This window comes from Magnolia sinica, chromosome 5 (assembly GCF_029962835.1).
Source record: "Magnolia sinica isolate HGM2019 chromosome 5, MsV1, whole genome shotgun sequence".
Lineage (NCBI taxonomy): Eukaryota > Viridiplantae > Streptophyta > Magnoliopsida > Magnoliales > Magnoliaceae > Magnolia > Magnolia sinica.
The window spans coordinates 7785642-7810617 of record NC_080577.1 but is presented as its reverse complement, the minus strand read 5'-3'; the positions used below and the strand labels follow the sequence as shown (position 1 = coordinate 7810617).

Below are 24976 nucleotides of genomic sequence, written 5' to 3'. Positions count from 1 at the left end.
GGACAATAGCTGGTTACTAAATGCAAGGATAGTCTTGAAAGGACTTGGAACAAACTAAACAATCAATTGCATAAACACAAAGCATGTGACTTCTTTCTGGAGCAATTACAAAGTAATCACATACAAGTGGGGTTATATGCACAAAAGAACCAATAAGTATGCTGAATAGATCCAGCCATCCAATCAACAAATTTTAGTGATAAACTAGAAAATGAAAATGCACTGGATACTAACTTGGACTACACATATGCCATAGAAAAAGGAATGGCCAATGATAATGACCTGAAAATTAACAAAAATCAATTTTTGCAACAAAAGCACACACTTGAATTACACAAGAAACAAGGTTTGATCTTTGCATCTCCGGAATCCCCTCTGCAGCCATTTCCTTGACAAAATATTCTTCAGTATATAGCCTGGTACACATACAAGTCTACTGTAAAAGAACGTAAAGGCCAATAATCAACAGGTCAAACTGTTATAAATGAGAACCAGCTAAATGAGCTGTGCAATTGGAGGTTGCATACTGGAGTAATTAGGAGACCAATTGACTGACAGAGAGCTCTTTACTTATCAAAATAACAATAATAGGAATAATTGCGGACCCATGCAAATGAAGGGGGGTCCCGCGGCATCATCCAATGGAATCTGTGGAGTTCCATGTCAGCTGATGCTAAGCCAGAGAGAGGAGAAGAACATTAAGAAGAAGAAAACAGACCCACAGACGTGTTTAATAAGTTACAGGCATTGTGATGCACTATGAATTTTAGAATAACGAAGTAACTACGTGGAGAACTGAAAAATCGCATGCCACTTTGACCAGCCAACTTGATTTGCATAACATATCGCCAAGCTTTTGAGTACTATGCATATGCAGTATGCACATTAAAAAACAAAGGAAGAAAAAATGAGAAAAAACTGCAGACGAGGGCTTGGTGGTTGGTGTTTGGAATGTAATGGATGGGAGCCAGATTATTACATATAAAGTCCAGGATGGAGGTGTCTTTAACTTAGGGGTTTGGTGAAGGGAGGTCTATCTATAGCTCTCTCCAGAGGATAGTCATTTCCTGTAGGATGTTCGGTGAGGTTATTAGTTATTGCGAAATAAGTTTTCAAAATGATAGAACAGGATTACAGGTCATGGGTAATTCGCATAGGATAGTCTTGCAACTGAGTTCTATGGTGGTCAACTTGCATTTTGTCTTAGGATGGAGATTTGTACTCATCTACTGCACAGTAGAGAGGGATACTAGCAACGATGGCGCTGGTCTACTGGAAATCATCATTAGCAGGTACTACGAAGGCGGTTGCTTCACTTGGCTTGCATCTTTGTCTTCTTTTTCTTTTCTTTTTTTCTTTTTTTTCCCCCTAGGAAGGTGTTTGCTTCACTTGGCTTGCATCCTTGTCTTTTCTTTTCTTTTCTTTTTGGCCAGGACCGATTCTTGCATCCGAAATTCATATTCATGTATTCTAACAAGGGATCAATGCGACAAGACAAAGTTGCCTCATTATGAGACTTATCCTTCCTCTAATCATCAGGTTCATTTGCTTGTGCAAATGCCAATTTTCATGAGTTGTTGTATACTTGGGAGCTGTGAAAATTTGTAGTTAGTGGTCTTAACCTTCTTTGTGACAGTTAAAATCCTTCATTACAAAGAAAGCATAGTGCTCAGACAATGTTCAACAATGGAAAATGCGATTAAATTTTTTTCTTTCCAAACTTTCCAAATGAAAGAACATGATTGCCCAAGTTTCAAGTTTCAAGTATAAAGGTAAACCTCGCTCTAAATTTTAAACTTTATGAAGCTCATTTTGGGTAGATGCCCCAACCCATGTTTCCATGGTCACAACATGAAAACAATCAGAAGAGAATGTTTTAGAGAATAATGTTGCAAGATTATTATGTTTGAACCTCTAAACAATTAACAACCAGCTACTAATCATTTTGGGTAGTAGGTTTTAAGGAAATACATTAGTAAACATAGCTCATGTAAATCAGCAATCTATTATATACCTATAACACTTCCCAGGTCGTACTCTTCCAGCTCTTCCAGCCCTTTGTCTTGCAGATGCCTTGGAAATTGGTGCCACTACCAAGCTTTCAATATCGGAAATCTATATGAGAAATGTGAAACAAATCATTAAACTCATAGAATTTAAAGTTTGCTGTTTCTTGAAGGAAATTCAAGAAAGAAAAATTCAACCTCAAGTAAAGAATGAAACGGACGTCTGTGCAAATTTTTTCTTTTCCTTTTTTCTTTTTTTGTATGAGTTATAATGATTTACTAAAATATAAGAACAGGAATCCAAGACATTAAGCAAATAGATAAGTGTGCTAACAAACAACAATTGTCTCATTACACCGTCTTTTGCCAAAAAGTCAGCCCAGGAACCTAGTGCATCATAATGATCAAAAGAAACATTGTTCCTGATGGTCGCTTGCCATCTTCAAGTAATTTGATTCTTGATCAGCACCAGTATCATTTGAAATTCGAATGAGATGGTAAGCACCCACCATTTAAAAACAAATGGAGAGGATGGCGCCGCAGATAGGATTGATTGTGAAACAGGGTTCGTAAAGCCAACCTCAAATAGCTGAGACAATGCTCAATGATGATGAATGAATCAAATGAACAAGATAACTATTTAACAGTTAAATATACCAAGATAGTAACCTCCAGAAAGAAAGAAAGAAAAAAAAAGAAGATAAAGATGGTCCCTCCCTCCTCTTAGCTTCTTCTTCTTTCTTCATTCTCCAAGTAAATCCACACAATGACCCCATTCCCAAGAGGTCTTTCAGTATTCTACAAGATGGAACCTTTCTTCAGCTGTTCTCTTACCGATCAGGTTCAATTTTTTCCAATGTGCCTCTAGCAGTTTTTAGACTTTGCTCTAGCAGCACCTTGAGGCTAGTCTTGAAACTTTCCCAATTTGTTAAGTTAATTTCCTGATAGTGTTGGATTGGGCCCTTTGAACATGCTTGGTTACTATAATCAGAGGTGACCATGTGATTATGGTAAAGAATTTCATTGTTTGAATGTTTCTCTTGAGGGCCTGCTTGGATCCATGGAAAAACAAGGGAAGGAAACAATGTTTCACAGAAATAACATTTCTAAGAAATGATGAGAAAGGAAAAGTAGTTTTCCTTGATTCTTTTTCAACAAAATTTTCTTGGAAATTTTTCCTCTATTTCCAAATTTGTTGTTTGGAGAAGAGGAACTTTTCATGAAAATTTCCCTTGAAGAGGGTAACACATGTGGCATTGAAGATGGATTGTGACACATCACACATGTTGCATTGTCTTCAGCACATGAAGGACATTGGAACATGTATCAAATTGTCAAATGTAGCACATTTGCACACGTGGGCAGCTTGGACAGACAGTGGCACATTCACACATGTGGGAAGCTTGAGGATGGACAGTAGCATGTGTTGCGAATGTGTCAAGTTGGCATGTGAGATACTTGAAGATGGATGATGGCGCAGATAGCACATTGACATATATGGGCACTTCAAGATGGATAGTGACACACGTAGCACGTAGCACATGTGCGGTACTCGAAGATGGTCAGTGGCATATATTACGCATGTCATCCATGGGCACATGTGGAGAGCTTGAAGATGGAGGGCGGTGCATTTGGCACATCACACAATAGCATATGTGGCACATTGGCATATGTGGTCCGTTTGAAGATGATGGCAGCACATGGCGCATTGGGAATGTGACATATGGACACACAAGGCACTTACAAATGGGTGGCAGCACATGTTGGACATGCGAGAAAATTGAAGATGATGGAGGCGCATGTAGCACAAGCAGCACATTGGGATGTGTGAGAATTGAAACACGGGGAGCTCAAAAGATGGGTGGTGGCACATCCGGCACATTGGCACATGTAAGGTGCTTTAAGATGGATGATGTTACATGTTGCACATGCACATTGGCACATGTGAGATGGACACTTGGACATGTGGAGCACTAGAAGAAGATCAGTAGCACATGTGGGGCACTTTGTGGAGGGGCCTTTTCCTCAATTTCATGGAAATTACGTCCCAAGTATGATCACAAAATAGAATGATGTGTTTTCTAGGAAATTAGAGGGAAATGGAAATGACATTTCCAGGAAATTTAGAGAAACAAACAACAAAATGCTATTTTCATGTAAATGGAATTTCCTCAATTTTTATTTCAGTGAATTCAAACATGCGCTAAGGAAAACCTTGCATAGGAGACCTAACAACCAAGACTGCCGTGCATTAAACAACTACTGCCAAGAGGGGGGTATTGATAAACAAAAATGGGCCGTGAAGCATACATTTGGGGCACCCATATCAGATTTTACACTATAATTTCTTTTAAAAAACAGATTCTACATAATAAACCAAATGTTTAAAGATGCCTGTAGGATTTCCCATTACACGATAATCAAATTTACCAGGAATCTTTTGCCAGCAGTATGATTTTCAACAGTCACATTTTTTTCTTTTTTCTTTTCTTTTATTTTTCCTTTGTTTTCTCTTTCTTTCTTTCTTTTTTTTTTTTTTTTTTTTAAAGTGTCACATGGTTTATGAGATTTCCAAACTTTTCTTCCTTTCCTTGTCCAAAGAATAATGGCATGCAGTTATTTATGATTTAATATTACAAAAGTCGTTCATTGAACTCTTGCCAAGCAATCATGAGAATTCCTGTTTCGAATCATGATAAATACGAAGTCTTTTTCACTTACCAACAAGGCGAGAATAGGGACTTGGGAATGATTGACAACACACGATTCGCAAAGCCAACCCCACATAGCTGTGACAGGGCTATGGTGGTGATGATGTGGTATATTTAAAATTGACAATTGTTAATTTCCCCAAAACAATATGATATAAAAAAAAAAAAAAAAAATGCACAAGCTTCTAAGAACAATGTAGGAAAGATGGACGGCAGAAATAGGCAAGAGGGCGGCAAGAGGGCGGGATAGTGAAGTAGTAAGATCATAAATATTAAAAACAAACTTCCATGTGTAAAGGGATCCAAAGGATTGCATTAACTAATCCATCACATGAAAACACACAACAAATGTACAAGGAAATACCGGATTATAGAACCGCTGCTTTGAAAACCCACTATCCACAACATAAACCACACCCTGCATGGTTGATAGTATAAAATGAGAAGGTGCGAACATAAAATGTCACCTAGATGCAGACATTAAATATCATATTTTAGGAAGAATGTTCAAGAATGCTAATAGGTTACCTCTAAAGTCAATGATGTCTCTGCAATGTTAGTTGATAGCACAACTTTCCTCTTTCCTTTAGGTGTGGGAGAAAACACAAGGTCCTGAGATCAAAGAAAATGGGTTGTAGAATAGTAAGCAACCACCAACCAAACCTTTTGGGCATGGCCTTCACTACGCACAGCAATTATATGATATATCACTAACCTGATCTGCACGCGAAAGCCCCGAGTACAACGGCAAAACAATCAAGCCTGAAAATGAATCATGCATCAGACATGAAGTAAAGGATATGACCATGTCGGTAAAACAATGGAGGAGGAAAAACATTCAAAGAAGAAACATGGAATTTAAATTACAACAGTTTCAGCTCACAAATGCATGGTAGAATGTGGGTGGGGTGTTGGGGGTGAAGCAAAGGATGAAGGATGCTAAATGCAAAACACCTGAAGAATGTCTTCCACGGTTTTGAGCATTTTCAGTAAGTAACTGAGCAGCAGCATCAATATCATCTTGACCTGTAAGGAATACCAAGATATCACCAATAGGTTCCTACATCACCAATGAAATGTGGGGAATCAATGAGAGAGAAAATCATGTTTGCTATAGTTAATAACAGGGTAACAAATATCACTGAGATTTTGAAAATCTCGTGATAATATTGCAAGAAATACATTATAGGCGATATTATTGCAATGTTTTCAAAATCTTGTATTAAAATATCATGTTTTTATTGAGATAGTATCATGTTGGCAACACGACAAATGGTAAAAATTGAGGAATTTTGTGTGTGCGCGCGCGCACATGTGCGTGTATTAAATATTTTATTTTTGGCAATATTTTCCCAAGAAAAACCTCAAATTTTGAAAATTTCTTGAGAGAGACTTTCTCTGGCAAGGTGGAGCGTCGAGTAGGAACTTTCACCTCCTTAGTTGGAAAGAGGTTTGTTGGCCTACTATGGAAAGGGGGGGGTGAAGGTTCAGGGTGGAAGATGATATACTTTGGAGGAAGATCATTTTTGTTAAGTATGGTCCATCTCTTGTGGGATGGTGAACTAAAGACTCTACTCTGTACCAGTATTCCTTCATGTGGAAAGGGATTGCCAGGACGGCTCCTGCTGTGTTTGAAGGGATTGCTTACTCGGTTGTGGAAGGAGCTAGAGTTAGGTTTTGGGAAGATGTTTGGTTTGAGGATTCCTCACTTCGCCAATTTCTTCTCTAGTCAGTAGTTTTTTTTTTTTTTTTTTGGGGGAGTATTAGTTCCCCCTTGCCATAGGGACCTTAACGATTCTAAATTCGATGACTTGCTTTGTCTCTTGGCTCGTTTGCAGGATCTCATGCTCTCTCCAAATGGTCTCAGACTCTCCTATGTGGTGTCTTGGAAATTTTGGTAGATTCTCAATTCAGTTCTTGTAACTACGATTATCTCAGCTGGAGCAGATGGAGGACTGTCATCATATGGCTTTTGTTTGGTCGAATGGACCCTTCCAAAGGTTACAGAAATTGCTTGGCTTGCTTGGAAGATCTGGATCTTGACAATAGACAATCTGTGTAAAAGAAATATGGTGCTTCCCAACGCTTGTTTATTGTGTTTGGCTGGTATCTCAAGGGTGGCGAGGTCTGGAATCTTTCAGTTAGCCAATATCTCTTGGGTGATGCCTCTTTCGATCAATAGCTTCTTCCATGTTTGGCATGCTTTAAGAGCGAGAACGGGGGGTGGGGGCATTACCTAAACATGCCTAGACATTAGGAACATCACTGACCAAACCTGTTCCAATTTGTCAACAACACCATTCCTATGAAGCAATACTAATGTAGGATGCGAATAAGAACACGGTCTATTCCCTAATGCTCATCTCTTTCTTACGGTAATAAAGATCCCCCAAGGTCTTAATATATCGTTCTAAAGATCTTCTAAGGTATAAAATCTCTTAAAATAGAAAACCAATAAAGATCTCTTTAAAGATCCCTTAAGACACAAATCTCCTAAAATTGAAAACTACCATTGATTTTATTTTATTTTTTTATTTTTGAAGATTAGAACTACTATTGATTAATGAAACAAAAGACACTATACTTGGAAAGTATTACCAAAGACAACCAAGGAGAACAAATTTTGTGGACCTCTAATAAAAGCCCACAAAATCTTTACCAAATAAAGACTCCAAATAATCGAGCTAGAACCATGCAAAGGATCCACAACTACTAAAATTTTCCCCGAGGCAACTCATAAGACCACGAATTGGCCTCTTGGGGCCTCTGACACTTCTTGCAATCATTCCAAGGTTGTTTCAAACCTCAAATTTCTATTAGAAGTGATGGAATTATTTTCTAAAAGATTAAGCACTTTATTAGGCTAAAGTCGAAAAAAAAAAAAAAAACACAAAGCAAAAAGAGAAAAGAAAGAAAAAAATACGAGGGAACAGAATAGCCCCACAGCTGGAAGACCCCACCCAACAATACAAACCCTCAAGGAACCTAGTCCCTAAGAAACTAAGAAGCACAACTAAAGACGACCCCCACAAAAGAAACACTTACTACAAAAATGACTATTGTTTCTTTCTTCCCAAATGGCCCAAAGGGCTGCTAAAAGAGCAAGCCTCCATCTCCTTTTACCAAGCTTTCCCCCTTCCTCCTATGTGCCAAGACCAAAAATGCTCATCGATAGAAGAAGGCAAAACCCACAAGACCTCCACCAAGAATAAGAAACCGGCCTAGATAACCGAAGAGAAAGGGTAGTGAAGGAAAAGACGATCAGCAGACTGCTCGTCGGCAAGGCAAAGCAAACAAACATTAGGATGCATGAGGCCTCCTTTCCAGAGATTATCAATTGTGAGGACACAGTTCCCTCTTGCCAACCAAGTGGATGTCGGTATCTTCGAAAGGGCTCCTTACAACCAAACTGGCATGGTGTGGCAAGAGCTACCAAGAGACTCAGGATGCGACAAAACTTCGTAAAACAATCGCACTGAAAAGGCTACCAATTTGTAATATCTCCAAAACAACGAATCTTCGACCCCAAGAGACAGCATGATCCCTTGCAATTGAAAAGGGGGACTGATTAGATCATCTATTTCATAGTCCAAAAGATTCTACCTAGATGGAGGAATCCAAATCCCATTGGAACCAAGACCCAAGAAACAATAAACAACATAAATGTTCACCACGAGGCAGAAGTTAGCTAGGGTCGGAAATGATGATCTGAAGGACAATTCTCCACCCCAAACATCATCCCAAACCCTAATTCTCTCACCGTTACCAACAAAAAACTCAAACCACCTTGGAAAGCCTTAGCAACCACATGGGCAACCTCCTTCCACAAGGCAGAGGAACAATAAAGGAAAGAGTCCTTGGTCCACTGACCCATCTGGGACAAGTCGTACCGAGTAGATAAGACAAATCTCCACAATCTGGACTCCTCAGAGCCGAAGTGCCAAACCCATTTGCCTAGTAGGGAAAATTTCACAAGATCAAGGCGCTTAATTACCCCTTTCCAATTACGCAGCAAAAATTTCCTGCAGATATTTTAGGTTGCTTCCAAATGGCATGGTCTAATCCGAAATCGGTGACTTGGCTATTATTTGCTTGGCATGGAGCAAGGCTTGGAAATCCGAAGAAAGTGCTTTGGAGAATGGCTCTTCTTGCTATATGGTGCATGGTTTGGGAAGAAAGGAACACTAGGTGTTTTGACAATACCAAGAAGACGATGGAAGGAACTTCCCAAAGAGCTAGAATGCTGATCATTGAATGGGCTTCTTCCATGGCAAAGCTAAAGGGATGTAATTTGGATTTTCTTGGGATGTAGTTGGGTCACCCCCTCAACACCCTAGCTTGTTGTATCTATTGTCTCTTTGATGAGGACATTGGAGCACCATACCGGAAGAGGGCTAAGCCGGTCTCTTTATAGCTAAACAACCATTACATGGGGCCCACTTGCCCTAATTCATATTCCTAACCACATTAAAGACCCCACATGCATTTAATGCATCTTCAAAGACCGTACACTGGGAAGATGCACGTAGGCTGCATATAGGAACTTGATAAACACATTGGACCATTAGATCGAGTGGACACGATGATCAGACATCTTGATCATGGACCCTCATGGGCCACGAAATAGTTTAGTTGTTTAGATTGTTTACATGCTTCGTTATTTTTTGTATAGCTTATATTTGTGTTATTGGGGAGTTAGGAATAACTTTTAATTTATTAAGTGTCTTTTATGTTGATAATCTTATTTAAGAGTGACTTTTTTTAAAAGGTCTTCTCTGAGACTATAAAAGAGAAAAGAGGGGGGGGGGGGGGGTTGTGAGGAGCCCTAATGCCATTATTTTGAAGAAAAAAAAAAGATGTGTTTTCTCTTCTTCATGCGATTTGAAGAATACTTCATGTGATTTGGAGCTTGGTGTAGTGTGATTCTATTCCCCATTCAACGGATGTGAGAAGCTTCTATCTATCATCTTCCTTTCTATTTTATTTTATTTTTTAAAAAAGGTATTTTTTTCAAAAACTTCAGCTTTCTTCCCTTCCTATCCAAAACTATCCAAATCATCTTTTTCTTCAACTTTACATCATCCAAATTCAATCCCAATCGAAATCAATCATTGAGGACCCCAAAACTCTAGCCAACGACCCACACGTGTGGCTGTACGGCCACATATGCGAGCCCCTAAGATGACTGCATGAACAACCCGTCAATTCATTGATTTCCCCTTGCTTCCCCCATCAAAACCATTTGATTCCTCATCCCTAACTCTACCTATAAACCCTAACCCTAGATTCTCTAATTCCTTAATTTCTCCAAATTTCCAGACCATAAATCTCTAATTTCCTTAATTGACCCAAAATCTCTAACTTCCCTTCATCTAAAACCTTAATTCCCCTCTACCAATACCTAAATCCATCAATCCCCTTAACCAAATTCACCCAAATTAGCCTTAATTTCATCTTTTCCTCAAATAAGCCCATAGATAAACTTGCTTTAATACAAATTTGACATGGGGATTTAAATGAGGAGAAAAGAAAAGAAGAGGAAAATCGGATTTTTTAAATACACGCTGTTGATTTTTTTTTTATGGTTTTATCCCTTTGCAATAGAATAATTTGCCCCAAAAATCACACTTTTTTCTATTCCAATCTCATCACTATAGGGCATCTACACACACAAACCCAATTACTATAAATTAAGAAAAGAATCCTAAATTACCAAACATATATTCACCTAAATCTCTCCATTCTTTTTATTCTCTTATGCCTAGCTCTTTCTTATCATAATAAAGATCCCCAAGATATCTTCTGAGAGTTAAATCTTTCAAAATAGAAAACCATTAATGACTTAATATTCCTTTAAACTTTAAACATCCTTCAAGACACAAATATCCTAAAATGGAAAACTACTAATGCACCAATGACCGATAGGACTCCTCGTACTTGCAAACTCTTACCAAAGAGACCTTATTTGGACTCCCAATAAAATCCTTCAAAATCTTTACTAACTCTAACAATCAAGCTACAACCACAGAAAGGATCCCTCTCTTAAACAATATAACCTACAAGAAACGGAAAAAGAAGAAGAAGAAGAAGAAAGAGGATGCACTCGGGAATATAAATATCACCAAAATGAAAAGGTGCACACTCTTTCAAACTTAAAGATCCCCATCATGTGTTACTGGTGCTGAACAGTACAATATTTAGCATATCTTGAAATGGTAAACAATATACAATATGAAGTGATGTGAGCAGCTAACTGTTAGGCTATTTCTGTTAACTGTATCAGATGTCAGGAACGTTTGGTCTAGATATGCTTTGCTTTTAGGCTCTAACACATTTAAAAAATAAATAAATAAGTCCAACAAGCTGCCACACCTCATCGTGGATTGCCAACACAGTTGAAACAGCAGCTTGCAAATAATCAGGGGCAGGTTCCTCAAGATAATGAATTTGTACATTGAACCCTCTACCCTGACATATCAAGAAAAAAATTTGTAGCTTAGATTTAAACTTAGGTCATCCTGATTTTGTTATAATGCAATATAAAGATGTAAAAGGCCACCAAAACGCCAAGAAAAGGATGGGAGACTTTACAAGAAACAATGGATGAAAGTACAAATATTATCCCAACTCTTACTTCAACAGAGAGTATGGCCGGAAGCGTTCTAGGTACACAATCTTCACCTGTGTCCTGTTGACGCTTTCTGCTGGTCAACAGAAGGAAAACACAAAGTTTAGATCAATATTCTAGGTGACCTACTACAAAGGCTCTGCCAAAGACTAAATCACAGTATTTAAATCTCATGCACGCACATGTGCACACGCGTGCACAGAGTAAACAACAGTGGTCTCAAACTCTCAATCAAACAACAGCATACATTCGTGACTATTCTGTGATTACTGAGAACTATGTGTTCCAAAAAATAGGTGCAGCCTTGATATAGTCATTCCAAGAAAGCAATATTGTACTTGCACCCTAACACTTCCATCAGGGGGTAACAAATTTATTGATCAAGGCCAAAGTAGACAAAAGAATTACAAAGAAACCCAAGAATCAGAAGAGAGAGAACAGTCACCAAAATTTACTAAAATTACTAACACTTCCATTGTAGCAACTAAAATTACTAGCTTCCCAACTGGCACTTCCATCCTCACAACTTAAATTACAAAATTGCCATCTCTGGCATGGTTGGGATTCTCAGCCGAGTCATGACTGGGCCAAGTCAACTCCGTTTTAAAGGTAACCAACACCAGTCCTGTTTAACTTGCAACTCATAGAGAACCTACATGACTTGGCTGATTTTTTATTTATTTTTGAAAGGTGAAGACTTTTTATTAAAGGGAGCAAAAAGCTCAATTTACAAAGCAAGCCATTTACATCCCAGCTAGAAACGACCACTACATGACTTTGCTGATACATCTTACATCATCGGATATTAGCACAAGGAGCACAAGAAAGAGAATTGCAGATGGGCATGACAGACTATGATTGTTATCAGGCTTAGGTAAGCAATTCAAATTGATCTAAACATAACCATCTTCAAAAAGCCTCATAACAAACTGCTTATAGAAATAAAAATAAAATCCAACAAAACCCTAACACCAACTTAAAGTAACAGATATCAGTATCTAACTGCTATTTAGTGAAGAGGACAAAACCTGGAACTGAAAAAAGAGGACATGGATTTTGCTTCAATTGTTGCAGATGAAATGATTAGACGTAACTCAGGTCTACGGCGCTGGATCTGGAACATCCATGCTAGTAAATTAGCTTGCATATGAAATATTCAAACTGTCATTAATGACAATATATATATATATATATATATATATATATATATATATATATATATATATATATATATATTGAAGCTGTCATTAATGACAACAAAAACACAATTTATTATCAGAGTTGTTTGAATAAAATACCTTTTTGAGGAGGCCCAACAATATATCTGTCGAAAGAGATCTTTCATGGGCCTCATCCACCATTATAACACTGGAAGGTAGACAAAAGGAAAAAGAAGGAGAAGAAAAGATTATCCAGTATGTGTCCCAACCAAATAGGGGAGAAATTAGAAGTAATACATCTATACTAAATAAGAGTAGTTCCAAAGGTCCAGTAATCAAAACCAAAAAGTTCTCTGAGAGATCATATTGACAGAACAAAGAGGAAGCATTGCAAGTAGTGTTAGCCTCTTCAACCCAGATTCTCAAGTACTTAAAAGGAATGATAGATCATTGTATACTTTATGGGCACCGAATATCAACTGGACAAAGTATTTAGCAGGTAGACTGGGCAGGTCATCCTCATCTCAAGAAATCAAAATAGGTTTCAACTAGTTGTCAGAATGGAACACATGCACACACCATGAGATAGAGTACCCTGCAGCAACCTCAAAAGTTAGTAAGGCAATGCAATTGATACAACTTATTGGGATTTGATGAAGACTGTTAATTATATAATGGTGTTTTGGTGTGATAATCTTGTGGCCATGTGACTCACTGGGCATATGATGCAGACCATTGATTATTCAATGGCACTCAAGTGTGATAACGTTGTGATTGCAGATATCATATTTAAGTTCACCAATCACCACCATTTTGTGAGGAGAAGGTACTCACAGGCAAGCTTAGCTTCAGTCAAGCTCCGAAGAGTGTACAGATGATATGAGAGAAGTGTCCCTGCGAGGATGTGGATATCAAGCCACCTAAGCATTTACTAGGTGGTTCATACTTGCATATGAATAAAGGGCAGTGATGGTGGGGGCCCAAACATTCACAAAGACCAATTTAGTAGGTGAAAATAAAGGCTGGGCAGCACCATTGATGATTAAATCTTAAATGTTTGAGATTGTAACTTTCTAGTAATACATACACTGTAGTGTCAATTATCCATATCACCAGAAACATGTCAACCACTAGAGTGTGTCAGGTGAAATAAAGGATGAGCAGCACCGTTGATGATTAAATCTCAAATGTTTGAGATTGTAACTTTCTAGTAATACATACACTGTATTGTCGATTATCCATATCACCAGAAACATGTCAACCACCAGTGTGTGTCAGAAAAAATTATAATAAGAATATTTCTTTGTCCATAAAAGTAGGAATGATAAAATCCGCCAACAGGAGTTTGATAACTGTTAAATATTACATATTTATCCTCAATTTTGCATCCTTGTCCCTTGCATATGAATGGTAAACTGGTCTGATTGGGTGATTTTCAATGTGCAGAAGAATTTGGAAATTCGAGATAATCTGAGCCATTCGTGAAGAATTAGAAGCCCAAAAAAGATGAAGATGGAGATTTGAGGAGTTGAAGAACCCAAGTGTTGAAGATCAAGAGAATCAACCATTTTATATGGAGGAAATAGTCAATCAAGTGCATTGAAGTAAAGTGAAGAAATCAGAGATTTCAATCAATTGATCGTAAACTTTGATCAATCGAGAGACCTTTGATTGGAGTTGATAGGAAGTCGATTGGTCGAAGAAATTCCGAAATTGAGAGAAAACTTACTAGACACTTTTTGAACCTTCAATTCGATCGATCGAGAAAAACAGGAATTTTGAAATAACTTGCTGAACGTTTTTTGACATGTTCGATTGATCGAGGAGGAGGTTTCGATTTGATCGACGGTCCATCGATTGCACTCAATCGATCAAAGACATCAATCAACGATGCACGCGGTTTTGTCTAAGTGCGGAATTTTCAAAGTCGGAGGAAGCAAAGTTATTTAAGGATGGTCAATAAACACAAATTAGCATACCTAGGGCATCAAGAAGAGGGGGGGGGGGGCGCGGGAGAGAGAGAGAGAGAGGTGTCTTCGATGTCATTCTACTTCTTCAATCTATCAGTTTTAGTTGTTTTTTTTTTTTATGTTTTTCTGTTTTTTATATTAGTTTTCTATTAGCTTTGGTTGGCTAATCTCTTAGCCAAGGCTACGGGGTGAACCTTTGGATGAATTCTTATTGCTAATTCATTTTTAATTCGAGGATTATGTTTTGATTGATTAATTAAAATCATTTTGATTAATTCTTAGTATTAGTGAAAGTATTGATCTGTAAAATCCATTGATCAATTGTTAACTCCAGGTACAATAGATGCTTGGAATTACTGTTGAGTATCAAATATTGTATATTTTCTCCTATTTATATCTTGATCTTATAAACATGATAACGTTTAATTGGTATATTTATGCATGTTTACCTTGCAAGGTGAATCTGAGAGCTTGGAATGAAAAGAATATTAAAAGCATGGATTTAATGCTCAAGAATCACCAAGGCAAGGGATGGATCTTAGGATACCAAGATTGAAGATTTTAAGACTTTAACAGTCAAGGAAACTAAGAGGAGAATGAAGGAAGTCGAAGTACAAAGTGCAGAAATTCAGAGAACTAAACTTCACTGTCTATGTTATCGACCACCAGTCAATGACATCGAAGCTAGTGTTCGATGACATTGACTACCGGTCAATGACATCAAAGTATTACATTAAAATCGAGTTTGGTTGCTGGACAAATTGGATGCAGTTTTCGATGACATCGAAGGAAGTTCGATGACATCGAGATTTTTGAAGATTTCTGGAGCAATTCACTGGAACACTCTGGACACATTCTCGATTGATCAAACACCATTCGATGACATCGAAGGAGTGTCCGATGACATCGAAGGAAGGTTTGATGATATGAAAAGTTACGCAATGCAAAAAGGCGCGCCTTCCGGATTCGACTTACGTTCAATGACATCGAAGGCGTTACGCACGTTACGCAGAGCCTACACGGAGTGCGTAAATTTGAGGCGGTTTTCGGATTTCTCCAACTCGATGCAAAAGTTGGAGTTCCCCAACTATAAATAGGAGTCCCTAGGATACTCCAAATCATCTTCTAGGGTTTGGAAAGGGATAGGAGGCCTAGGTGGAGCGCCAACAACATTCTTCTACTTCGATTTCTTCACGGATTCTAGTTGATCTTTTTGTTCTTCTTCTAGGATGTTAGTCTTCTTAGGGTAATCTCTTAGCTAAGGCTAGCTAAGAGATGAAACATATAGTTTATTTTGATGTTTATCTTGCTTTGATTCAAGTTTATGTTGAACTTCATTGATCTCTAGTTTGATTTAAGGAATATTTTCAGTTTTCTATAATTTATTGTGACTCAAATTACAATAGATGTTATGATAGCTTTGAATATCTTCTTTCCCTTTGAAATTGTGAGTTTGGTTGCTGGACAAATTGGATGCAGTTTTCGATGACATCGAGATTTTTGAAGATTTCTGGAGCAATTCACTGGAACACTCTGGACACATTCTCGATTGATCGAACACCCTTCGATGACATCGAAGGAGTGTTCGATGACATCGAAGGAAGGTTCGATGACGTGAAAAGTTACATAATGCAAAAAGGCGCGCCTTCCGGATTCGACTTACGGTCAATGACATCGAAGGCGTTACGCACGTCCCGCAGAGCCGACACGGAGTGCGTAAATTTGAGGCGGTTTCCGGATTTCTCCAACTCGATGCAAAAGTTGGAGTTCCCTAACTATGAATAGGAGTCCCTAGGATACTCCAAATCATCTTCTAGGGTTTGGAAAGGGATAGGAGGCCTAGGTGGAGCGCCAACAACATTCTTCTACTTCGATTTCTTCACGGATTGTAGTTGATCTTTTTGTTCTTCTTCTAGAATGTTAGTCTTCTTAGGCTAATCTCTTAGCTAAGACTAGCTAAGAGATGAAACCTATAGTTTATTTTAATGTTTATCTTGCTTTGATTCAAGTTTATGTTGAACTTCATTGATCTCTAGTTTGATTTAAGGAATATTTTCAGTTTTCTATGATTTATTGTGACTCAAATTACAATAGATGTTGTGAAAGCTTTGAATATCTTCTTTCCCTTTGAAATTGTGAGATCGGTAAATCTTGTTGTTCACCATCGTCTCCTGGGCATGGTAGGATGATGGAACCCCTTCCAATCATCACAATACTCCTTTATGTGTGGCTAAGTCAATGTTAAGATTCTGTTTTAATTGCTTCATCATCCGATTGGATAGGATAAGACTTTGATTCTAATTGAGTTACCATTGAATCAAGTAGATTAATGTTGAGATTACTATAGGTAGATTCCTAGATCCTTAGTCTTTTTATCTTTATTATTCAAAACTCTTTTTATCTCGTTGGATTAAAAACTCAGACCAACTAAATTAGATTTAGATTAGTTCTAGACCGTGTTCCCCATTCCCTGTGAATTCAACCTCGTTCTCACCGAGTTATTACTACATCGCGACCCTACACTTGGGGCTGTGAACAATACCTATGATCAATTACTTAGTTATTCATGAGAGATCGATAAATTGAGATTCATACATTGTTTTCAAATTATAGATTGATTTAACTGTTTTATCTTCTGATTGGAAGGAATCCTTATTCGATTCCAATTGAGTTATCATGTTGAATTGACGAATTACAGTAAGGATTTATTAAAAGCGCATCCCTAGCGCCTTAGTGTTCGTTTATTGTTTTTACACAATTTCAAATTCGGCCTAACGGGAAAATTCAAATTTTTTAGTTCTAGTAGTGTCCAACCCTCTCGTCCTCAATGGATCGACCTCTGTCTTACCGAGTACTTTATTACTCCGCTACCTGCACTTGGGTGTGCAATCGCAGGATTGTAGCAGAGTTGTGTGTTCTCATTGTCAATCTGAAGCTTGGATAGAGGAGGACAGTTGTGTCAGGTTGGCAGCCAGCATCAAAATTCACCAACTTTTATCATGAATCCTGACCATCTGACATTTCGAGCTCATGCCAGGGCATTCTTGTCCTGGAAAGAGTGAAATGGAGGAATAGGATCCGTTTAGCCGACCCCAATTAGTTGGGTCAAGGTTTAGATGATGAGGATGAGATGCCGACATTAATAGTAGGTATGAATAGAAGGGAATCGTATAAAAACAAAAGGTGTTAGAGATTATTGGCTTCCAAATGTAAACTGCTACCAGTACCTATACTTGGTCAAAAGAGGATCATCCATCATTTCTCTAAGTAGCACACCATCTGTGAGAAATTTGATCATAGTTACACCCTGCAATACCAAACAGAAGATAATTCCAAAACTTAAGACATGCTAAAAGCATTAAACACAAGAAAGGGTCATTACTTTGATTCAATCCCAATCAATTGAAAGAAACAATTAAATTATATGCCCATGCGGCATTGAATAAATAGAAAGTCTCAGACTGTCTGTAATGTCATCTCAAAGAATGCCCGTAAACTGAAGAAAAATAGACAGAGAGAGAGAGAGAGAGGTTGGACCGGATTTGTAAGATTTTCAAAACGAATTGTATACCCAACTTCTTCTCCAAGCTTGACACCCATCTCTTCAGCTACCCTTGAAGCAACTGACTGGGCATAAATAGAACCATAAATACTAAAAAAGAAAAGAGCTCAAGTAGAACTTTATTGAAGATCTTAAATTACTTGGGTTACATAACTGACTCAATATTCACACACCAATGTTCGGAAAATAAGCATTTAGTTGAATTCTCAATGAATTAGAGTCATCAATGCTTTGTAGAAGGAAAATTTCATCCAACATATTCATAAGAGCCCGGATCCAATACAAACCTTTGCACCTTAAGTGAACGTGCAAAGCGCGAAGTTCATTTAGGCGCATCTCAGTGCGTCTAAGTCCATCTAAGTGCATTTAAGCTCGTCTAAGCCCATGACGTTAAATGTACGTTAAATCAAAGCCCTTAGATGCACCTAGATGAGCTTAATGTACTTAGATTAACTTAGAAAAACGCACTTAATGCCCTTAGACGAACTTAGATGTACTTAAATGCACTTTGTACATTAAGCTTACAAAGCTTTTTACTGGATACACGCTCTAATTAGAAAAATAAAGAGATGCACCTGTCAGCCTCATCCCCAAAGATAATACAATTGTGCATTTCTTAAGTGTATGTTGATCCATATCAAAATGGTTTTTTCTTCATTTAAAATACTGAACTAAGGTGTCCTACCCATATCGTCGCATGTATAGGTATTATGGATAACAGGAATTGAACAACAAGCACATATGATTCAAGAAAAGTAACATGGAAGAGGAAAACACCTGAACGGCCAACCGTCTTGGCTGGGTGCAAGCTATTACCCGCCCACCCTCAGCCCAACCTGCTTCCTTTAGGTACTGAAAGACAAGTTGAAACTAAAACGTGAATTTGCCAGAGTTTGTCTTTGAAGGTATAATGAATCTTATCACAGGCATTTGATTAATCATACAACTCTTCTTTTCAATATAACTTCATGGGTTTTCCTAAGCCCCTACATGTGTGCAAAGGTAGCTCATGTACATGCCGCCACATGTGATAGAAACAGCGTTATCAAAGCTCACACACACACACACACACACACACACACACACACGATTGGTAAATTAGGCGGGTTGGCCACGATTTGATTTTAAAAACAGTTAGATGGGCAGGCAGATTTCAGCCAATTCTTTTCAGTTGTACATTTGTTTCATTAAATGTGACCCACCTGACAAGTTGACTAAGCTGATTCTTGCTCAAGAGGATCTACATGGTGGTACCCTATAATGAATACATTGGATCTGGTACCGGTGTGCCATGATGGCACATATGCAGTGTATACATAAGCTGTGTTGTACACACATGTGGCCTTGGCAAAGCTCTAACTTCACAGTTATTATTCAAATGACCCATAGTCAACAAAAGAACATTTCATTGAGCTGGAGATTTCAATATGCTAAGTAGAGACACGCCCCCTGAAAATCAAAAAGAAATAAGGGGCCATTTGGCAACCCCCCAAAATCCTAGATTTTGGCTAGTTGAGAATTGAAATCCAGGATTTATAAAAGTTGGGTCATTTGGCACCCCTGAAAATCCTGGATTTCAATTCCAAGATGGTACAAAATCCAGGATTTTCACTTTTTTTTAATTCCTTGGTAGACTCCTAGCTTGCAAATTTTGAGGCCATCTCCAACTGACATAACTACCATTTTCTCCTCTCTTAAGTTATTCACATTCATTCACACCATTGGATGTTTTCACTTGCATTCACACCATGATAATGAGATGCTACAAAAATCAAGCCCATACAATCATTACATGAGCCAAGCTATGGGAACCAAAAAAATTAAAGGTTATGAATTTATCAATCAAAGAAGGCCAAAATAGCCAAAAGAATATATATATATATATATATATATATATATATATATATATATATATATATATATATATATATATATATATATAGCGTAGGCCATCGAAAAGAAAAATTGACAACCACTCGCAAAATAATATAGGATTTTGTTTCAATTATAAAATTAGTTGGCCTACTTTTATTGGCCACAAAAATCTTGGAATTACCTGACATAGTTACAATAGGCTCAGTGCAATAATAGTCTTATGTTGACACATATGTCATGTTTAGAATATTTGAGAGCATTTAGGGCACGTTTAAATGCCTTAAGTTCTTTAAATTATAAGTGACTTACAAGTAATCCTGTTTGGATGTAAGTTGTAAATCACTTACAAGTAAGTTGGTTTTTGTGTTTGGATAACTGGTAAGTTAATTACAAGTAAGGAGTTGTATATTCACACCAAGCAGAGCTTGGAGTAGGGAATTAATTCAACACCTGATTGACACATAAGAAAGCTTAGCAAAACGTACACTGTTTTCCTAAGCCATCTAGATTAATAGTTGAGCCAATTATTAGGATAAACCAATCATCAAGTTGGCCATAAAAGTGGGCCCACGTATTATCTAGAACATCCATTCAGCAAGACTCACCAGTTGGGCCACGAGTTGAAAAAATTCCCAACTAACAAGTAACTCTAGCCATCCAATTGGAGGATCTTCTGATGGGATGCTATTCTTGGGCTAAGGACCATCAACAATGGGGCCCATCAGATGAACTGTCCAGAGGACCATTGTTAGGACCACCGAGCCCTACAATTTTTCAAAAGAAGAAACACATGCAAGCCCCCAGACAAACCTCCAAATTTGGCAAATGTGTAGGAAATTTGAGTTGCCATCGAGTGGGCCCCACCAGCCGCTTTGTGGATTCCCTGTCCTCAAGCGGGTCTGCTCATTAGTGTGTAACATTGTACAAAATAAATGGAATGCTAAAAATTGGTCCACTTTATTTTGTACACTGACCCATATGATGAGTGGACCGCCCTAATTTTTTGGCCCAAGCCCAAAAATGAGCTAGAAAACTGATGGACAGTGTGGATCGACCATACAATAGATGATGGTGTGGATCCCACTGTCACAGCCTCACCGAATCAGGGCCCATCCCGTTTTCAATGCAAATAACAAAAAAAAAAATGATGTGAAACACTACTGGACAACTACAAAGAGGGAGAGAGGCCCGCGTGCAATTACAGATAGAGAGAGAGAGAGAGAGAGAGAGAGATGTATGATGCAACCAAATGGCCACACAAGCTTATTGAACAAGATTTGAAGAAAAGATTCACATCTCATGTGTGCACACTCCACACGTGTGCATAAGAAAATGCCCACTTTCCTTTTTTAGATCATCTCTACTTTTTATTTTTAGGCAAATTTCTACATTGGAAAATATCCTCACTTTCTATTTCTTTTAAATCTCTACAATAGGCGATTTCCTTTAATATCTTTATATTAGGAAAGAAGTAATCTTAGATTCTTCTTATTTAAGTAATTTCTTATTTAGATAGTTTCCTATTTTCTCAAATCTTGGCTAGCTAGGAATTCTATCTTTAGATTCCATAGCTTTTACAGTTTTATTGTAGATTGTAATGACTAATTATAAATAAGGCATACGGCCTATGGAATAAGACAAGTTGATTGATATTTTCTTTGAGTAATTCTCTATTTCTCTACAATAGTTGTTGAATGAGGGAAAGAGATCTGTAGTTCAAGGCTAGAGGACTATTGAGCTAACTCAAAGTCTTGCATTCACAGTCTCTAGCATTTGGCTAGAAGATTGGTGGGTCTTTTTCCAATAATCTCTTTCTTCTTTTCTTTGATCTAGTTGCTTCCCCTTTCAGGGTTTGCATTTTGTTATCTGCTGGTGAGAGAGGGAGGGAGGACCTCTTTTATAGAGGGAGAGAGAGCTTCAATGGGGGAGGACCTGCTTCCTGTCCAGGTAGGTACCCATCAATGAGCTTCTTCACTGCTTCCAACTGTGTTTCCCCTTCCAACTTTCGAAATTGAAAACCCATCTGCTGACTTATAACTTACAGGTAAATGGAAACATAGCTCCAAGCCATGTAAATTTCTTGTAACATTTGCCTGTAACTTGCTTACAATTTGAAACTGACTTGTAAGTTTCCTCCCCCAAAAACCACACTTGCAGGTAAGTAACATTTTACAATAGTTTCAGCATCCAAACGACCCATTAATCCATAAGGTTCATTGTCTTGAGAATATACAACACAATAATCTTAGGAATCCGAGAGTCAAAATCCAAGCTTCCAAACACAATTTCTGAAATCCAGAATTTTCAAAATTCATGCTATCAAACAGAACTCATTACAACCAGAATTCAATTACATGCTCCCAAAACTAGGAGGTCGTTCTTCACTCAAATAACCAATTATTCCATTCTTTCTTTAATTATTTCTTTTGCATTTTATTTCTGAGATTTTGTACACAAACCATTGAGTGTGTATTGGAGAGAAGATTCCAATCCATCCATGAATTAAAAGAATGCTCCAATATTCACATAATTACACAGAAAACTGGACATGCTCCAACAGAAGTGAAGGGGGAAAAGGAAAAGGATCATGGCAAGAAAAGAATGGGACCTGGGGAATCTGTGTGGTTTTTCCGCTGCCAGTCTCACCAACGACGATGGTGGTGGCGTGATTCTCGACTAGGTAGAGAATGGCGGTCCGGTACTTGAAGACTGGGAGCCTCTGCCTCTGCTTCTCTATGCTCGAATACCCAAAACTGACGATCCGAACCATAGAAACAGATGGAATAAGGATGAGATAGAGAGAATAAAGAGGAAAATCAGGGATAGAAGCGAAGCCGGGGGAAGGAATGGAGTAAATACCCTGAAGAAGAAGATGAATAAGGAGAAGAGAAGAAGAGCACTCCGCCTTCTTCGTCTTCGAGGATACGAGGCTTCTCCGACCCTGGCTTCCAGAACTCAGCCATGCTTCTTGCTTCCTTCCTCTACCCTTTTTGTTTTTTTATATATAAATTCTGATGGCTTGGGGGTTTTGGATAGAGTATGAGATGTGGAGTGTGTTTGGTTTCTTGGATTTATTGATTCTGCTGTCCCGCAGCGTGATGATGCAGACCATTCATCTCCTGGGAATATGGCCAATCGACGAACTGATTGGGTATATGATACGTAATAACGAGGAGATGAACCTCGGTGAGTGAGATTTTCCCTTGCGATAGATGTGGTGATTTTCCACGTAAATGAGTGAATTGATTTCTCTCCAAGGCATCCAAACATGCCCTTCAAGTCATTAAAAGTTGTATAGGGATTTAGGGTTGTTTGGATGCGTGCATTTGGATGTAAATGCTTCACGGTATGTAAACAAATTACATCTTTAATTTGTAATCTAAAGCCTGATAAAAAGCCATGTTTCATATTAGAAGTCTTTACAGATAAAAATGCATATTATATATATATATATATATATATATATATATATATATATATATATATATATATATATTAACACAATGGTTAATATACACCCATGATGTAAGGGCTCACCATAATGCATAGGGCATATTCAATTTATATATCATGCATATATATATTAACACAATGGTTAATATACACCCATGATGTAGGGGCTCACCATAATGCACAGGGCATATTCAATTTATATATCATGCACTTCTCCTGATGCTTTCCTGCGACTTCAAAAAAACAGCTTATCTATTATCAAATCAACTGCATTAGGGAAGAATGTGACATCTACTATTAAAAACTTCTAGATTACATTTGAAGTCCATTACGATGGTGGAAGATATTCAATTTGTTGTGTGTGCATGCTTTAATGGCCCCCTGGCCCTATAAAATAAAATAAAATAAAAAATCAAAGTTTTTCTTATATAATTTTTATAGATTTTGAAAGGTAAAATAAAACAATCAAAGTTTTTCTCATATAATTTTTGTAGATTTTGAAAGGTTTACCACCCAAGCTCTTTGTATGAAAGGGTCCTTACTCTTACTCGGGTGGTAGACTCTTAGGAGTTTCAACTCCCAGTCAAGGGTTCAAGTACCCATAGGTTGTGAAATTCCAATAGTGTGAGTGTGTGGGGTGTGTGTGCGTGTGTAAAAAAAAAAAAAAAGGACCTATGTATGAATACGTACTTTATTCATTGTAAATACTTTACGTACTAACCAAACACAATTGATTTACTTGTAAACGTATTACCACAAAAGCCAAACAAAATAGAATGTAAATCGATTACACCTAGAACTCCTTTTAGGTGTAATGCGTTTACAACTAAAATAATCATTGGCATCCAAATGACCCTTAAGAGTTTTACTTTCCAATGTAGCAAATTGCCAAGATTTTAAAAATCTCACAATGATGTAGCAGAAAATACACTATGCACCTTGAGATGTTCCAATTTATTATCTCAATATTTTCAAAATATCAATGGATTTTAAAATATCTTCTTCCTTTTTTAAGTCTACTGGTCAATTTGGGAGTTTGGATTTGGAAGGCAGTGGAATCTAAATCACAATTACATTGGAATTAATGTGTCTCTTAATCCTAAGTTGTGTTGGGTTGAAATGCACTATAATCTAAATATTTGGGAGCTTGTATTCAGAATGTATTGAAATTCTCCACTATATTCAAAACACCTAAATTTGATTAACTAAATCAGCTTTCATATCCCAAATTATTGTATGTGTGTGTGATATTTGATAAGATGATTGTAATAAGCCAATTAAAATATATACCTTTGGCAAAAAGAAAATGAGTAAATTTTGAGCCTTGTCTGGGCCACGGATGTAAGGATCACAAGCAAGCAACTCACATTTTCTAACCATCTATCTAGATGTCCAACGTTTTGATGATTTGGATCATTCTATTAATGTAATTTTAACGACGCATCTTATACTTGAATTATTTTGATGTATCATCAGTGTGCCATGTGCATAGTGGATTAGTAATCTAGCAACACCTTTGTTATAGCCTGACTCTCCAACATTTGAAAATGAGTGTAAAAAAAGACATTTCATTTGGAGTACACCAAAATCAGAACTTTTTACTTGGATTTC

At 37.6% G+C, this 24976-nt stretch overlaps 1 protein-coding gene across 6 annotated transcripts in view; it reads right to left on the bottom strand.

Moving 5' to 3' along the window:
* LOC131245322 (probable pre-mRNA-splicing factor ATP-dependent RNA helicase DEAH9) overlaps nucleotides 1–23161 on the bottom strand; it is a 43621-nt gene extending 20460 nt beyond the window's left edge. The window contains exons 1-15 of one of the 6 annotated variants that reach the window (XM_058244685.1): nucleotides 22772–23160; nucleotides 22521–22665; nucleotides 18815–18889; nucleotides 18013–18102; nucleotides 17703–17782; nucleotides 12644–12713; nucleotides 12374–12459; nucleotides 11352–11421; nucleotides 11090–11185; nucleotides 5672–5777; nucleotides 5433–5479; nucleotides 5246–5329; nucleotides 5082–5135; nucleotides 2015–2115; nucleotides 326–416 (exon numbers count right to left, since the gene is read on the bottom strand). In XM_058244685.1, the coding sequence (XP_058100668.1) occupies nucleotides 326–416; nucleotides 2015–2115; nucleotides 5082–5135; nucleotides 5246–5329; nucleotides 5433–5479; nucleotides 5672–5777; nucleotides 11090–11185; nucleotides 11352–11421; nucleotides 12374–12459; nucleotides 12644–12713; nucleotides 17703–17782; nucleotides 18013–18102; nucleotides 18815–18889; nucleotides 22521–22665; nucleotides 22772–22875 (1299 nt within the window). In that variant the 5' untranslated portion in view covers nucleotides 22876–23160. Of the gene's footprint in view, nucleotides 1–325; nucleotides 417–2014; nucleotides 2116–5081; nucleotides 5136–5245; nucleotides 5330–5432; nucleotides 5480–5671; nucleotides 5778–11089; nucleotides 11186–11351; nucleotides 11422–12373; nucleotides 12460–12643; nucleotides 12714–17702; nucleotides 17783–18012; nucleotides 18103–18814; nucleotides 18890–22520; nucleotides 22666–22771 lie in introns of those variants that run through there. The other 5 variants (XM_058244686.1, XM_058244687.1, XM_058244688.1 and 2 more) reach the window with 5 other exon arrangements.
* Between the last annotated feature and the right edge of the window lie 1815 nt (nucleotides 23162–24976).